This window comes from Trichoderma citrinoviride, assembly GCF_003025115.1.
Source record: "Trichoderma citrinoviride strain TUCIM 6016 unplaced genomic scaffold BBK36scaffold_6, whole genome shotgun sequence".
Lineage (NCBI taxonomy): Eukaryota > Fungi > Ascomycota > Sordariomycetes > Hypocreales > Hypocreaceae > Trichoderma > Trichoderma citrinoviride.
This window is the reverse complement of record NW_020194714.1, coordinates 762,965-779,166: the sequence shown is the minus strand read 5'-3', so window position 1 is coordinate 779,166 and position 16,202 is coordinate 762,965. Positions and strand designations below refer to the sequence as shown.

At 53.2% G+C, this 16,202-nt stretch overlaps 3 protein-coding genes across 3 annotated transcripts; all 3 read left to right on the top strand.

The window, feature by feature from the left end:
• Nucleotides 1-59: 59 nt before the first annotated feature.
• BBK36DRAFT_1158834 (hypothetical protein) lies at nt 60-452 on the top strand (the record flags this gene model as incomplete). The annotated part of the gene is made up of 1 exon (XM_024894149.1): nt 60-452. A coding segment is annotated over one exon (393 nt), but the record flags the coding sequence as incomplete, so codon positions are not given.
• A 2,948-nt stretch (nt 453-3,400) lies between these two features.
• On the top strand, nt 3,401-4,664 carry BBK36DRAFT_1198753 (PEBP-like protein; the record flags this gene model as incomplete). Its single annotated transcript, XM_024897052.1, has 3 exons — nt 3,401-3,622; nt 3,877-4,070; nt 4,472-4,664. 3 exons carry the CDS (start codon nt 3,401-3,403, stop codon nt 4,662-4,664), a joined length of 609 nt encoding a protein of 202 aa, XP_024750202.1.
• Nucleotides 4,665-12,102: 7,438 nt separating this feature from the next.
• BBK36DRAFT_1117750 (hypothetical protein) lies at nt 12,103-12,638 on the top strand (the record flags this gene model as incomplete). The annotated part of the gene is made up of 2 exons (XM_024890391.1): nt 12,103-12,410; nt 12,470-12,638. The coding sequence occupies 2 exons, from the start codon at nt 12,103-12,105 to the stop codon at nt 12,636-12,638; spliced, it is 477 nt and encodes a 158-aa protein (XP_024750201.1).
• Between the last annotated feature and the right edge of the window lie 3,564 nt (nt 12,639-16,202).

Below are 16,202 nucleotides of genomic sequence, written 5' to 3'. Positions count from 1 at the left end.
GGCGCCTGCGCGTCCACGTCGCTGGCGCCACGGACGTGCCGCTGCACGACGCCGACAGGGAGCGCGACTCCATCAAGCCCTACCTGACGTGTACGCTCTACAGCCCGCTCGCCGCCGACGACGCCAACAACGGCGAGGGCGAGCCCGCCAAGCGCAAGACGGCGCCCTACCGCCACCACAAGCTGGGCTTCCTGCACCGCGGCGAGAACCCGCACGCCACCGACCCCGTCTGGGACGAGACGCTCGAGTGGGAGTACGAGGACAACGAGCTGGTCTTTCTGCGCATGCTCATCAAGAGCGACGACAGCTTTGCCCGGAACCCAAAGTTCGCCGTCCTGGCGGTCAGGCTGGCGTATGCGGAGCCGGGGTGGACGTTTCTGCGCATGATGGATCTCAAGGGCAAGGAGACGGATTGCACGCTGCTCGTCAAGTTTGAGTTTGAGGATCTGTGAGCTATGCACGACTTGATGGGTGCTGTGTACAGTATGAGAGGAAGCAGATGTATGTGATATACCCACGGACTGTAGCAAAGGAAAACCAACCGGTAGACGAGACAACCGTCTAATATGTCTCATTTGAAGACGCCTTACATAGTCCATGGACCTCCCGTCTTCATCCTGGTGCCGCTATAGTCTCTCAACGAGGCCTCGTCTCGTATCTCGCAGGCCAGCAACAGCAGAAAAACTGACAAGTCTCATTCTTCGTCAAATACTTTGATCAAATCTCACAAACACGCCCCCCCATCTTGACAACTTCTCGAGATGATACGAAGTACACATACAAGCCCCCACCCCGGGGTGACAGAGACCAGGATTCCCCAGATCGAGACTCGATATCAACCCAACAATACGAGGTTGGGCTAAATGCTGCAAAGAGGGGAGACCGGCACCTGTCCCGGGGATGTTGGAAGACGGATAATTCAGCCGCGAGGAGGATGCCGGCTAGCCCATACCGACGTTGCCTGGGAGTGCACGTAAGCTGTCAAGCCGTTGTGGGTATGTACGATGGCCGTTGGTGATAGCTGCGTACATGTGCTTATGTTGCTCCGGACGGTCCGTAAGAATACCACAATCTTGTGCAGATACTCTGCTACCGCGTTTTGCTCCTGTCCAGAGTGAAGCAACTCATGGCAGGTAGCCGGCCATGCCCCGTCTACGGCTATTCCCTCCTGCGCTGGCTGCACTGTTACTCGTTTCTGTCAGGGTGTGTCTGCACAAATGCAACCTTCCATCCAGATATGAGTCCAGTGGATAGCGGATGATTGCATGTAACTCAAAGTGAAAGCACCGGAGAGCATCTGATTCAAGACAGGACGTGGAAGTGATGAAGCATTTGAAGATTAGGTGGTTCAAGAGCCACAGCATGAGTGATTTGGCTCAAACAAGTCTCACCAGAGGCAGTGAATAACTCTACGTAGAGCAACAAACTCGACTTAAACATTCACCCAACACCATCTTAAGGAGATATACATAAGCCGTAGTAGACACAACTCCCTACTGACTCAAAGACAAACGTCCTACGGCAGCCCCTAAGCATGCACGGAAACTTACGCATACGCCGACGGCCAGCGTCGGCCACCAGTGCCTTTGTCGAGATTTCAGAAGAGGTTGCGCTTGTCATCCACATAGAGAGCCTCCCGCAGCCGACGAAGCTGAGCCGAGCAGAAACCAGTCTCTGTCTTCAAGAGGAGACTATTGATGGAGATGTCGAACGCCAGACTGTACGCCAATACTCCTTTCAGGCGTAACATCATGTATTGTGGCTAATGGGGTAAACAGGTAGCAGATGGTCTCAGTGCCTCTATAGAAGGAGACTTCACATCGTACATGGACAATATATCACGATACCGACAATGCGACCTGTTCCTGCCTTGGGATTTCTGCAAGGGCTTTTTTGACGTCCCCGCCTTACAACCACCAGTCCGCCTCGCAAGGCTACCCCGTCGTAGTATACCTACCATCAAGGAAATACTATTCAGGGCAGGATGGAGTTACCAAACATCATTAGCCACGCGGAGAAAAGAGCCCAGAGTCACCGTCGTCCGATCTCACAACTTCCACAACTCGACAGTGGATGAGCAGAGCATCCAGAACTTGCACAGCGACCACAGGTGGCTAAGCATCCAGAAATGGCACAGCAGCAGCGGTATACAAGAGAGGAGAGGTATTGGATGATGGCTACTTGTGCTGATTCCTGAGGCTGCCTTTGTGATCGGAAAACGGGCCGTCTTAGGCGGCTTGATGACGCTCTTGTGGTGTTGGGATATGCATTGTCGAGTTGATGGATGAGGAAGGGAGAGTGATGTTATATGGATCGGCATAAAGGTAGAACCCAGGGCAAGAAGAATGATCGACTGTTCTCATCATGTAAATGACAATAAGCAACAGCTTTACCAATGAAAAGGACAAGCTTCGCCATTGCTATAAGAAAGCAATCACTTATGGCCCATCCGGTGTCGTCAAAGAAGTAGATCTAATCGTAAGCCAAACCCTTCGGTCAATATCGTCAATATCTATATCGCCTTCAAAATTCTATGTTCGGAATGCAAAAGTGTAACAGCATTCGGAAGCCACCCGGGACCAGCAAGGTAGCATCGTCAAGCCCAGGGACATTCTGACTCGGACAAGGACTTCTCCTCGCTCATGTAAAATCGAATCAACAATGGCAGATTCTGATGAGGAGCGGACAGAGTCGTCTCGTCGCATTACTCAGTGACCCAATGCTGTTGTTCGTTCAACAACCGGGACCCCGGATGCCTCCAACCCAGCAGATTTCCATCACAAACTCCCCAAACCACCACCCTCCAGCTCCCGTAAAGCCACTGACAGAATCTCTTTCAGAGAAGAAACTCCGAACCCCGTCGATATTCCCATTCCCTCTCGTATCCTATCATGCAGCGCATCTTTCCTCGCCGTAGTCAAGACTCTGAAGTTCGCAATAAGAGCCAAGAACTTCAAAGGGCAAAAAGCCGCCAATTATTCCACCAGTCAGATATCGCCAATCCCAGTCCTTCAAGTTAAACCTCTTATTAACACCATGACCTCAATGCAAATTCGCGGGGAAAAACCAAGCAGACCTTGAATAAAAAAAATTCATTCGTCCTCTCAGGCTCTCTTTTCTCGCCGATTCTCGAGCAGCAGCCCATCGCAGCCCTCTTTTTTGCTCTTCAAATCAACTTCTCCTGGCTGTAACCCCGTATCTTGTTCCGCTTCCCCGACCCTCCATCTTCTCTCAGTGTTGGTCAATCAAATCGCATCCCATCCCAGAAACTCACCAACTCATTCTCCAATCATCCTCATCACCAGCAAATCATCCCATCCAAACCCAGCATCGAAGACAACCCTTACCCTGGCCCCTTTTGCCTCCCCCAGTTCCATTTCACCAATTCATCAGCGAAACCATGCCTGAAAGCAACAGCCTCGACGCCCTCGCCCTCACCCTCTCAACCTCCCTGGCCACCGCAAACCTCGCCCCCGACGGCCCCGCGGAAGCCCTCATCCCCCCGGGCTTCAAGCCCACCACCCGCCTCTCCATCTCCTTTGGCGGCAAAAACGTCGACCTGGGCAACCTCTTTCGCGTCAACGAGGTCAAGCTCGCTCCGTTCGTCTCCTTTGAAGCCGAGGTCAGTTCAGTTTTCCCCATATCCAGTTGACACTTGTAACAAGATATCAACGAATGTTTCGTCCTTTCTCGTCACATCAAATTCGTGTGATATATATATATATCATGGGCTGCTCTGATATATATCAGCTCATGATATATATACCACACCCATGGATACATCAAAACCCAAAATACCAACAACGCAAGAAGAAACGAGTTGTTGAAGCAAAATTTCTTACATGGAACTGTATGTTTATATATCTATCTATATAGTCCGACGCCCCAGAAGACGCATCTTATATGCTCCTCCTCGTCGATCCCGACGCTCCCACGCCAGACGACCCCAAATTCGCCTTCTGGCGGCACTGGGTCCTCCCCGGCCTCAAGCCATTGGCCGGCGCCGACGGCGTCGTCGCCCAGACGAAGCCCGTCCTCACTGAATATCTCGCCCCCGGCCCCAAAGACGAGTAAGCCTTCTCTTTATTTACATATCACTACTACTTCTCCTCCTCCTTCCTCTCCATCCTCCTCACACACACCCCTCCCTGCGATTTGCCTGCCTGCCTACATCGTGACGGAAAATGTGTGTGCGCCTCTCTTGCTCCATTGCTCCGTTCTCCGTGAGGGGGTGCTGTGCAGTTTTATGTAGGGAAGTGGATTGTCTCTTGGGCCGTTGCCCCTATCATGTGGTATCCGGCTCTTCCCCTAGCCGAGAGCGAAATGATGCGGCTTTCATCCATTACCCCTACAGCATTTTTTTTTTCTTTTGGCAAACATCCTCCCCTGCCCCTTCACCTTTTCCCCTCTGGAAAGCATCCCAAACATTGTCCTACGGCAGAATTGTTACTAAGCGAGATATGTGGGAAAGATCTCAACCACACAGATACCTGTTCCTGCTCTTCCGTGAGCCCCATGGCCTAGCCTTGACAAAGGAGGACGTTGGAGGCGAGGAATTCGTGCAGAGACGCTCATTCGATGCTGTCAAGTTCGTCGAGAAGCATCAGCTGCAGCTGGTTGGTCTGAACTGGATGAGGGGCGCTGGGGACGGCTGGAAAGAATAGATTGGAAAACCGGCAGCGCCATCTTTTTCTTCTTCTGCTCCCTCTCACGCCCTCGCTGTCTCTCTTTTCCCCCATGTCCAATTCTGCCAGATAAGGCCCGCAGCATATGCGGCTGTGAGCCACAGTGACTGTCACGCGCCCTACAGCCCTTGCTACGAACCCCCTTGGTTGGCTCATGGTAACCCTTTCGTGATGACTGGACCAGACAGGCAGGACTGGGCCAGTGTGACTGTTATCGCCGTGCATGCTTCCCGCATCCATCACAGCACCGTAGGCCCAATCGCGGATGGCACAGGTGCGGGTATATGCAAGCAGCCTCTTGAGAAGTGCTCCGGAGGCCAAGAAGGGGGGCGGCCTCTCGCTGAGAGTCGACGACAGCTTCGCGTTACACGATGGATTCAAGTGGCCCGTAGCACAACCTCAAACCTAGCCTATCCCAGAAAACACTAACAATAGCCAGCAAGGGCGGGCGGGATGGCTCCAGGAAGTGGCTGAGACGGGACAGAATCTGGGCATCGTCAGTCAACCTGTGATTTTCAGCTTTGGTGGTGTTTTGCTCCAAAGAAGATGAGGGCCGGCCCGGCACGCCATCCGCTTTGCCACGGAAGGCTGATTGGCCAGTGTCATCCGGCAACAGCCTAGACTGCTTCTTCGTAAAGGTATGAGAGAGCTGTGTTGAAGATGTAATGGCAATCTCTGTGAGCCGCAATCTCTGTGAGTCCAGCGGGGTCATCCAGCAGTGCACTATACGTCTCAGCCATGGTATCCATGATCTCAGTCGAGCCAACACCAGTCGTCATTGACAACAGCAAGGCGACTCAGTAAGTCCCCATCAGAGCAAAAAGCGAAACCCAAGCTGCTGCCCGAGTTCTCTGAAACAATGCAAGTGGTTCCGCAGCATGAACTGGCCGCCGTCACGAGGGCCCGGCAAAAAGGATACTGTGCTTGTACGATTCTACCTGTGTATCATGATGGGGAAGGCTAGGGTTTGATAGGCGGAGCGACGACTAGGGCTGTGGTTTCGGTGAGAATCAATGACGACCCAAATCACGGCGCGCAGCTCGTGGTCTGGCTTGGCAACCTGGAAGTTGATGAGACGAGGTGGGCGGGAGGTGCCGATCAGCAGAGGCCGTGAGGACCGGTACGGCCTTGTTGGTCGTACCAAAGTCTGTGATTGGACATAAAGGAGAAGTAGTGGTTCGCACAATTTTGTCGATCCATCAGAGAGCTGGTGGGCGAGCCATCGTCGAAGGTAGGACTCAATCGTGACCGTGGCATTGCTCAGGAGAACTCTCGGCTCGTATGCAAATAGAACATCCAGCGACAGGGGCGACGGCGGAAAGCGAAAGTGAGCTACGGGAGCATCACGAACGTGCAGGTAAACCAGGCCAAAGAGTCACGACACCACCGCGGCAGTGGAGAGAGGCAACAAAGAGTCCATCTCGTCGTATGCTTGGCGGCTAGGCAGGCAGGCAGGCAACCGGTGTTGAGTGAGGCATAATCGAAGGCAGCGTCAGGCATCAAACAGCTGCGGATTTTCTCCCCCGTGATTTCTCAAAAAAGAAAAATTCCATAAAAAATAATTAAAAAAGAGGCACAAGGGAAGATGAAAAGGAAAGATTCAACACACCCCCGTGAAAAACTTTTGAGTTAATATGCGTTCGGAAAAGTGTTGTCCGGGGGGGGGTTTGATGTGCTCACAACCCCGTACACAGATGTGTGAGGCGTTGTCGTGCTGCTTGAATGGACTCCCTTTGAGAGTGACGCTGACTGCAGTACCGAGGCGAAATCTATCTCTGCCATGGCATCCGGGCCCGTTAGCTCTTTGAGGTGAGGCGGACACGATCCAAACGGGGCGAGCAGCTGAATCTCTTGACATCTCATGGCATGGCATGGCATGGCATGGCAAGGCGAGGCAAGGCAAGGCGAGGCACGGCAAGGCACCTCACGATTTCGGATGCAACTCCCTCCTGGCTGAGAAGCGCTTGTGACGCCGGGAATATGTGCGACGGGCTCAAGGTACACTGTGTACAGGCAGGGAGTTCAACTTCAAGTCGTCGGCGAGGGGCTTGCGAGTCACGCAGACTTTGGCGCGTCCAGGAAGCGGTTGGGGCGGGAATGGTGGAGTGGCAGCTTTGACGCATCCTGTTGGACGAGGGCGGACGATCCATGACATCAGGCGGGGCCGACGTCAAGCTCAATTTCCAATTTCTGGGAGATTGCCTGTCCGGGCAAGGCTCGTTTCCGAGAGCGTTGGATGAGGCACCAGGCCGATATGGACAGGGGTCGCGGAAGAGCCAGAGGCGCCTCATGGCTTCGCTGCTCGACTCCATCAGAGCCCTCCCAGGCCACGATGTGGGATCCATATCGTCCCTCAGGACTTCTGTCTCCCATCAATGTCAGTCCACACAAGCGTCTCCGCCCACCCCCCTTGAGGCCCCTTCTTCTTCATCATCACGGAAGCAGCGCGGCATGGATCGATGGGCCAGCATCGCCGGCTGCGACGCCGCGGTTGCCCGGTGTGCTCCGTCGCCCATTTGGCGTCGTGCAGAAGCGGAGGGGCAGCGAAAATTTGCCCGCTCGACGACGACGGAACCTTCGTTCAAGGTGTGTCTTCACCAGTGGGAGCTAAAGGTATATGCTGTAGTCGAGACGATGCAGTCCCTTCTGTCGCCTGTGCGGCTATCCGCCATCAACCCTTGGGCAGCAGATTAGTCAGGACTCAATCAGAGGAGACTGACACGAATGACGTCGGGGAGCTCGAAGCAGAAACCGCACAGACGCAGCCACAGGCGGATGTGCAAGTTTGCAGGTACTGTACCTAATCTCACCATGCAGAAGCATCACAACTGGCGAACGTTTGCTGGCGGGCACTTCGCGGCAATACTCGCACGCTTGGCGCCGATCGCTGCGAGGGCGTAATGGATGGCAGCTCATCTGTCCAACGGTCTTCTGCTCTTCAGCCAACAGCGAAGGCTCACCTTGTGCAGACAAGAAAAGAGGCCCTTCGGACAAGCTACTCTGCCGAGGGGGGATGGGTGAGAGATGGGAAAAATCGGAGTGGTGGAGACGCCCAGAGTTGAGGTGCTGACACCGGTGCAAGTACAGAGTACTCTGGCAACGGGTGACGGAGCTCTGGAGCGCTGTCTGGCATCCACTGCTGGTACCCGCCGGACAGTGCCCTTAGATCCACAACAGCACCGTACAGCATGGGCAACTCGTGGCCACCGCAGTCCGTGCGGAAGGAGGCTCGTCCGGAGGCAGCATGTGCCACGCGGGTGGCCCCCCCAGCAGCGCTGCCCGGTACCGAGTACTTCACCGAAACAGTGTGGGCGTCTCTGCTGGCACCCGTTAAGGGGTCTCTGCTATGGCGTCACCGGCATTGATCGTCTTTGTGCTGCAAATTGGCCAGTCCCCGCCACCGCGGCTTTGGCTGGCCTTGCCGGAGCGCCTCTTTTTTTTCCCTTTGGCTTTGGCTGAGGGCACCCGACCTCGGATTTTGATATCCGTTGTACGAGGCACGATGGACGAGCATCGTATGTGCGACAATGACTGATATGTGCCGAGTCCGGACCACGGAGTATCTGCTCCTCATTGTTTTATATCTCGGTTGGGCCAGACGGATACAGACCACATGATGTGTAAGACAGCTTCGCTGAGCAACTCCGTTATGCGCCGGATGGCAGAGCTTCGTATCGTAGGCCGGTTGACCAGATACCCAGGGCAGACATGGCAAAATTACTAATTGCGAAACCTGGAGATTCATCAGCTCCTTGTAGCATCGCAATGTCGCAGCGGTACGGAGCAGCATGAGCAGCAGCTGTCAAACTAGGAGTGGCCGGCGGCTCCGTCTACGCACATGTGTCCATCGAAGGTCATCGACTGATGTCCATCCATCAATGCATGGGCCGGGACTTGTACGGGTACAGTAATCGCCAGGTATTATCGCAGTCGACATGCAGCGTTCCGAAACGTTGACAGATGCGACATCAGCCCTTTTCGCTGTTCCTCTTCTTCGTTCTGCCCTTTTCCATCGTCAACTTCTTTCCACTAGCTTGCAGAAAAATGCCCACTCGCTCGGCCCCATGAGCTGCATGGCGCTATCGCAGCTGAAGCTCTGGAATTGCATCGCCAATGCCACTGTGCCGTCTAGATCCAAGTTAGTCAACGCCCTCGCGTGCTCTGTCTAGCGTGGGGAGTGCAAGTCAGAAACATTCGATCAGCAGAACTCGCGGCTCCGAAAGCGACCATCACCATATCGTGGGGAGGGGAAAGCAGCAGTGGATGGATGGAAAGAAAAAGAGACCCAGCTAAGGTAGCAGCATGCCAGGGGACAAGGATATCCCATGCTCAGACAGACATGTGTGTATCCGCCCGCGAAAAGCGAAAGGGGACATGACCGATCTGGCACTCCCTCACACCCTCGCCGTCCGTTTTGATGTCGCTGACCCTTTTATTTCCGTTTTGACTCCTCTTGTGCGTGGCCAGCCCCCCCAATCCAGCACGAGGTTGCAGCTTTTACGTGTACAACGAGAATGGGGGTTTTTGCAAAGGCACGCCTTATGCACGAGGAGCGCAGCAGAAAAAGGGCATGAGGCAGAAGTGACATGTGTACTCGAACTTTTGGCGCGGGTGGGCTGCTGGAGCGCACGTGTACCCAGTACCTGTCGACGGGTCCTCGCACGGGCGTTCTTGGCGGGAATTGCGAGAAGCCAACGGAGCAGGGGGACGGAGCGGACAGGGATACGGGCGGTACCGGGTACACCGCGCACACCTGCGCATACCAGCCCGTCCGGCGTCAGTGCGTGCATGCGTCGAAAAATGCGTGCTGGTACCGTGGCAACAATTGACGTTTCCGTGGCCGTTGCAAACGACGGTTTGGATGGGAATTCATGGGGTGATTCTGGCGGCTGCTACAGAATGCGGAATCCGGGGTCCAAAAATAAGTCGGGGGTCACGCATGAGGTAACCACCAACGGCGAGCCTGACGTAGGACAAAGACGACATCACCAGGCATCGCCAAATCCAGAACTGATGAAAGCTCCAAGCAACAGGTAAGGTAAGGTAGGTACTCAGAACCGCTACACGTATCGGCCGGTACCTGTACCTTACAAGCTCAACTGAACCTCTTGCGTAGCCCATTTCGCACAAAGGGTCCTCTCGACATGGGAGCCACAAGCTGTGGCCCCAACTTTCCGGTCCCCCTTGAGCCCACGAGCCCTGGTCCGCGTTTCTGCTTCCCCCCACCCCCAATTCCCAATTCACCGCCTGAATTGCTCTGCGAACGGTGCTGCTGGCTGGCCAGACAGTATTATCACGTCGGAGCAGGACGAAGAAGCTGTAATACGGACTGCTGCTGGCACCCGCCAGGCCGGCCGTCCTTGTGCCATCTGACAAGATACACTCCCCTTTCCTGTCCGTTGGGGTGCTACATATACTCCGTCCGTGATAGAAGTCGTCTCGAGCTCTTCCATTTTCTGCCAGATACACAGGACAGTGTGTGGAACAGCCATCACGACGACGTCCCCTGTCGACGACCGCCCACTAGGAGAGCAGCAGAGCGGGCCAGCGAGAATCTTCTCCTCTCTTTTGCGTGTGTTCCCATCGGACATCCAGACAGAAGACAGCCAGACAGACAACTGCAACAGGCCCTTGCTTTGTCGAGCTACGTACTTTGTCGAGTCCCACGGCTGCCGCATCCCACACACCAGGCCCTCGAATCACAGCGTCAACAACCACCCCCCTCTCGTCCATCATACGGGGAAGAACCAGGACGGGACAGAGCATCAGAAAGGAAACGAGGAAAGGAAGAAGAAAACAACTGCCACAGCTGAACAGACTCAAGCCCCCTTTGGCTGCTAGTAGTATCTTGGTGTTATCCCGGACCATCTGCCCTGTGCGCCTGCTTCTGCTTCTGCTTCTGCTTCTAGCCTCCCATCCCGCGATTCGCGAGCTGGCTGGAGAGACACTTTTTGAGATCGTCACGCCGGCTGCAACCAACGGGCACGTACAAAGTAAGACGTCGACACTACTGCTAGTGGCAGTTTAGGTGCCTACAGCAATCATCATCTGGTACATACGGAGAAGCTATCCATCGTGACATCCAGTTCTGTTGTCATCCATAGAGACACTCTCCGTCCCAGCACAATCTGCCTGACAGCCGGCCCAGCTTCACAGCACAGAACAGCACACCTCAGCACAGCACAGCACAGCGCCCAGCACAGCCTAGAGAGACCCCCGAGTGTCCGGCCTACGGCACTGTCGAGCGCTACTGTCGACGCTACAGCAGATCGTCATCACCTTCTTCGGGGGGCGCTGACCGCTAAACGACCCGCGGCTTGCCTGATTCAGCGCGCACCAGCCCGATTTCCCTCGCCGTTGCGTTCTGTGCTGTTTCTGCCTCGCCTCGCCCACCTACTATCTGCCATCTCCACCGTTCTCTCCATCTCCACCGCCAGGCCGTTACTTGTCCGTACAGTATCACAGTCCACAGTCTGGCCGCACATACACGCAGCGCACCCATACATTTACAATACAGACGGCGGCGTGTCTATTTCATCGCTGCTCGTTCACATTTCACATTTGCATCCGCATTCCACATTTCGCTCGCCAGCGCATCGACGCAACTCCACGCTGACTGAGCCCGCCGAGCAAACCAGAGGCCCATTTTCGTCCCCGTTGGACTTGACTTGTCACGAGGAGTTCGCACAAATCACCACCCTCTGCCCTCGACCCTCGACCCTCTCATACCCTCGACACCCCGGGCGATCCTCGACACAGCTGCTCTTTTCTTCTTCCCTTCTTCCCTTTTTTAAAACCCTCCCACCGAGTCCTTTCCCGTCGCCACTTGGCTGACTTACAACTTGCTTTTTCCAACTCCATTTCGCCCGCTCTGCAATCTTCCTCCCTCACCCTTAAACCACCACTTTCTTTTCGCCCATTTCCGTGGTGCACTTCTTCTCCTTGCCTCCTCGCAACGGAGACTCGACGGTCGCTGTTACTCCTCATCCACCTCGGTCATATACTCATACCGTGCTTGCACCCACGTTGGGCATTGCAAGGTTGAGAACAACAGGCATTAGCCAGGATTAGAAAAAGACTCATTCCTGGGCAGCGACAGATTTTTTAGACGACAGAACTGCCGACAACACTACAAAAGACACTAGACCGGACCAGACGATTAAACACGACGTCGACACCGCACGAGACACTCGTCCATTCACCCTCGAAGCTCCTCTCGCCTTCGCTTCTACCGAACAACATCGTCGGTAACCCTTGAGAGAGCCTTCTGCAGCTTCGAACTTGCAGCAGTCCACGACTCCTGGCAGTCGACGAACCGCTTCCAGCTATCACTCATTGGCGGCAGACGCCAAATCATACCCGTTGTCCTTTCAACAACCCGCTTTTTTCGCCTAATCAACCCCCCCTTCTATCCACCATGTCCGACGACCACGATAGCCATTCGATCGGCTCTGCCAGCCACGTTCACCCCATCGAGCGGTCCGACTCGTCTGTTTCCACAACTCCTTCCGATCAGAACGAGCCCATCATCCACCAGCCCATTCCTACCCGCCCTCGCCTGCCAAGTCGCAAAAGCAGCGGCCCCTTGGTTGTCCCTCGCGACAGCTCAGCCGTCGGCCCTGTGGATTCGCACTTTGGACCAGACGACGTCCGAGCCATGAGCCCTCGGCGGACGAACGAAGACCTCGACAAGCTGGGCAAGGAGGCGCGCGAGGAGTTGAGAAAGTGAGTTGACGCTCTCTGACAACGTGAGGAGAAACGACACTAACCACCGCGGGATGCAGGCATGCCAAGCTCTTGCAGGAGTCTCTCCTCACTATCTTCAATCGCATCGAGGCCGTGCGGGAGGAGCACGACAAGCTCGACAACAACAACAAGTTCCTTCAGAAATATATTGGTGATCTGATGAGCACCAGCAAGATCACAGCGACGGGGAACCGAGGCAAGAAGTAAACTAGACTTGTCGATGGAAAAGAGAACAGCTTTCTCTTTTTCCCCCCTCGGGTCCTCAACAACAGAACAGCATATACAGGCGGCTCCAGTCGAGTCACGGTGAAGACCCCACCGTTCGGCTTGGACTCATCACTGCTTGAAACGTATCATCGATGCAAGCATCGCCCTCATATACCGGCAAATTAGATCTCGACCTCTTATCCTACGACACGCGGGCCAGTTTCATTCATCGTGCCACCGAGTTGGCAGCGCTTCAATCACGTTTCTTTTTCGTCTTCTTTACAAACAAAAAAGGAGCATTGGACTTTTATCGGCGCCGCTCCGAGCCCCCTCGAAGAGGAGGGCAGGGGGCTCATGATACCCAAACTTTGGAAACATTTTTCGCTTTCCGCCACGACCACATGGTATTCTGTCTGTTTCTTTTCTTCTCAATTTCTCTTCTTTTCATCGTTACGAGCATCACGAAGTTCGTGCAGGTGCGACATTCACTGTATATTACGCTTCAGCCCCTGGGATTTTGAGCAACGTTTATGAGCGCCATCAGCCCTCGTGGCAGCATCGTCATTGCATGGGGCGTCTTGTTTGCGAATTCTTTCCTTGTCTTTTTCTTACAACTCGGCCTATTTGTGTGTTTCTTCTGTTCGTGTTGCTACAATTTACAGGCGCTCACCTCTGGATGGGGGATCATAGTGAGCATATCTGTCAGGCGTTCAAGGAGCAGTTTCTTTCTGCTCATGGGTCTGGAATTTCTGTTGTGTTTGTTTCTTTTATTTTTTGCATGGAGCAGCGTGTAGACGGGTATGGCTGGTTAGGGAAGGAAGGGGGAAACCAAAACGAAAACAAAACAAATGCAGGACAGTTGTACAGAGGATTAGGGTTTAGGCTTTTGCGCGACCATGTGTCGACAGTCAAGAACACGGAAGTTATTCACAATGCATGCTGTGCGCATCTACTATACCAGTGGGCGTCTTGAGTCAAGTAAGGCAGGGAGACATGACGTCTGTACAATACGCAGCAATACATTAGAAACAGCAATACGGAGTAATACACTGGAAACAGGAGAGGAAACAATATGGGGAGACTGATGTCATGCTTGCCACCGAGGAGGAAGAAGGATGCCAAGGGTGTGAGGCTGTCGGTAGGGCGGATCAGGATTCGATACAGTACCGAAGGTAACGTGGACGGGGGCAGTTTCCGGGGCTGTGGTTTTGGAACTCGCTTGGGTATTCAAGAGCCCGTCGATATGACGGATATACGGAGTGCTTTTTCCTGACGATAGTATGTATAATACCAACCAATATGATACAGAGTACATACGTACGAAGAAGGGGGGATGTTTTGTGATGTGTTTCTCTGTATGGAGTTGGCAGGGATGGGGGGGAAGGTTCCACTACAGTAGGTACATACGAGTGCCGGCATTGTTTGTGCGTTGGGAGGGGGGAAAGGGTGACTTGTCAGTTTTCTTTGAGATTCTGTGGTTTAGTTTGGGGTTTTGTTTGTTCGATGGGGTTGGGGGTTGCTTTGTGTGGTCTGAGCTTTTTGAGATTATGATGATGATTATGATGATGTATGGAAAGTGCTTTGACGTGTTGGAGGTCTGGTTAACTGGCAGGGCTGGATGATGGGGACTGATTGATGGATGAATTGGAAGACGAGACGATGACGCCGAGAAGCGAGGGCTTACAATGACTGGATTAACTACTTTAAGTCTACTTGAAGAGCAAAGAGTTTGACTTGGAGGGACCAAGGCAGTTTTGGCGAATCTGTGATCAATACAGGTTGTTGGGTGTTTCTAAGTTTGAGGTGAAGTTGAGGGCTCGGACCTGGCTCCGATAGCAGACCGGGGGGTTCTTATTTTTTCCCTTTACCTCCTAGCTCTTCTTCCTCTTTGAACGAGTGTTGATAATCGTGTTGTGTCAGGCACCTTCATGGACACTATCTTTGCTAGTTTCTGATCGATATACCGTCATTGTTCGCGAAGAAGAGTTTTCGAAGTGTGTTCGTCGATGCAGTTACTTGCAAACACAGTGTGTATTTCTTCCTAGCAACGCCCCGTTCCCAATAAGTCTCCCCCTTCCGACGATCTCTCTCTCTTAGAGAAAATCGCCTGACTTTTTGATTAAGGTATTACTGTAAGCCCTTATGACGAGTTGTTTGTCCGGGGGAGGTGCAAAAAGCTGATGACGTCGATTTCATCATTCTCAGGCGGTTCATTTTCGCCTCCTTATTTTCGAAGAGGCTGTTACTATAGTAGTCTAAGGGTTTTGTTGGTGCGGTTTTCCTTTTTTAGTGGCTTGTTGTTTCGGCAATTGAGGCGCCACTGCGGGAATGACGCGGTGCGGCGCTTGATGGAGCTTTGATGGGACTGATGTAAGGGGATCTTTTTTAGGTGGACGTTGTTAGTGTTGTGAGGCTGATGGAGCGAAGGAAGCTGCTTGCATGAAGTTGTTTTTGATTTCATGGGTGTATTGCCTTTTGTGAGCATGTGAGTAATGGTATTACACCTTTGTAGAATTTAAAGTAATAATATCGCGGATCTAAGAAGTAAATCGACTCTTTTCTTTCATTGTTCTCTTTTCTCTTCACGCTTTCTTGAAAAATGCCATCCATCGAGACCCCCAGCACCGGATTTCTGACCGCCGCCCTCTTTTCAGCACTCTCCCTTCCTTTGCGGATGTCTCACGATGCTGCACCTCCCGCTTTCTCGTCAGAATCGGGATGCAGCCCCCGTGCATGTCCGGATCTTTTTTGTCTCAGGACAGACGGGGGAACAGAGAAAGACCCGGCCATCGATATCCCTCCCCCTGCTGTCATGGCGTAATGCACAGTAGTATCTCGTGAATACGGAGTATCATTTCGCTCCACCATTGGTTGGACTCTTTGGTAGCTTTGCAACGCGTTTACTGTGTACCTTTGCCTGAGAGAATACTAGTGTACCTTACAGTAGCGGTTTCGATCTTCATTGTACTGGGTAGGGGATGGATGGCATAAGAAGCTTGTGTGGGTAGTGAGTTGGGGGCAGAGCTGAGTGTCGTGTTGTAGAGTATTGTTGCCTTTTGACGCAAGTAAGTCCCAGCCTGCGCCATCTCCGGACGTCGTAGAGTCGTTGCCTCTTGGGGGAAGGATCTGAGATGAGGCAAAGTAAACAACAAAAAGACTCCGAGGTATTAAATTTATGACGCTGTACCCCGTACGCAGGTACTTCTTGTACCATTCTTGATTTGAAGTCCGAAGATTGTCCCGTTCGTACGAGTTTGCTACCAAAGGCGCATTTACACCAGTATCTCAAGACTCCAAAAGCTTGCATCTCAAGTTTGATGTTTCCAAGCACAGTCCAAAGTGAACACCCGACATGCACCTTCCAACGCTCGACGCCACGCATATGCAACAAGCCTCGAACAGTATAGCAAAGGACTCAGAATCCAACAGGATACAAAAGTAATTCTCCAATCAAACTATTTTGCATTATCGAAATAGACTTCATCCCCCTCCATATGCATCTCCCCCAAAACGAGCCAAGGAGGGAGAAGCTCGGAGCACACACAAATGCAAGAAGCTACCACT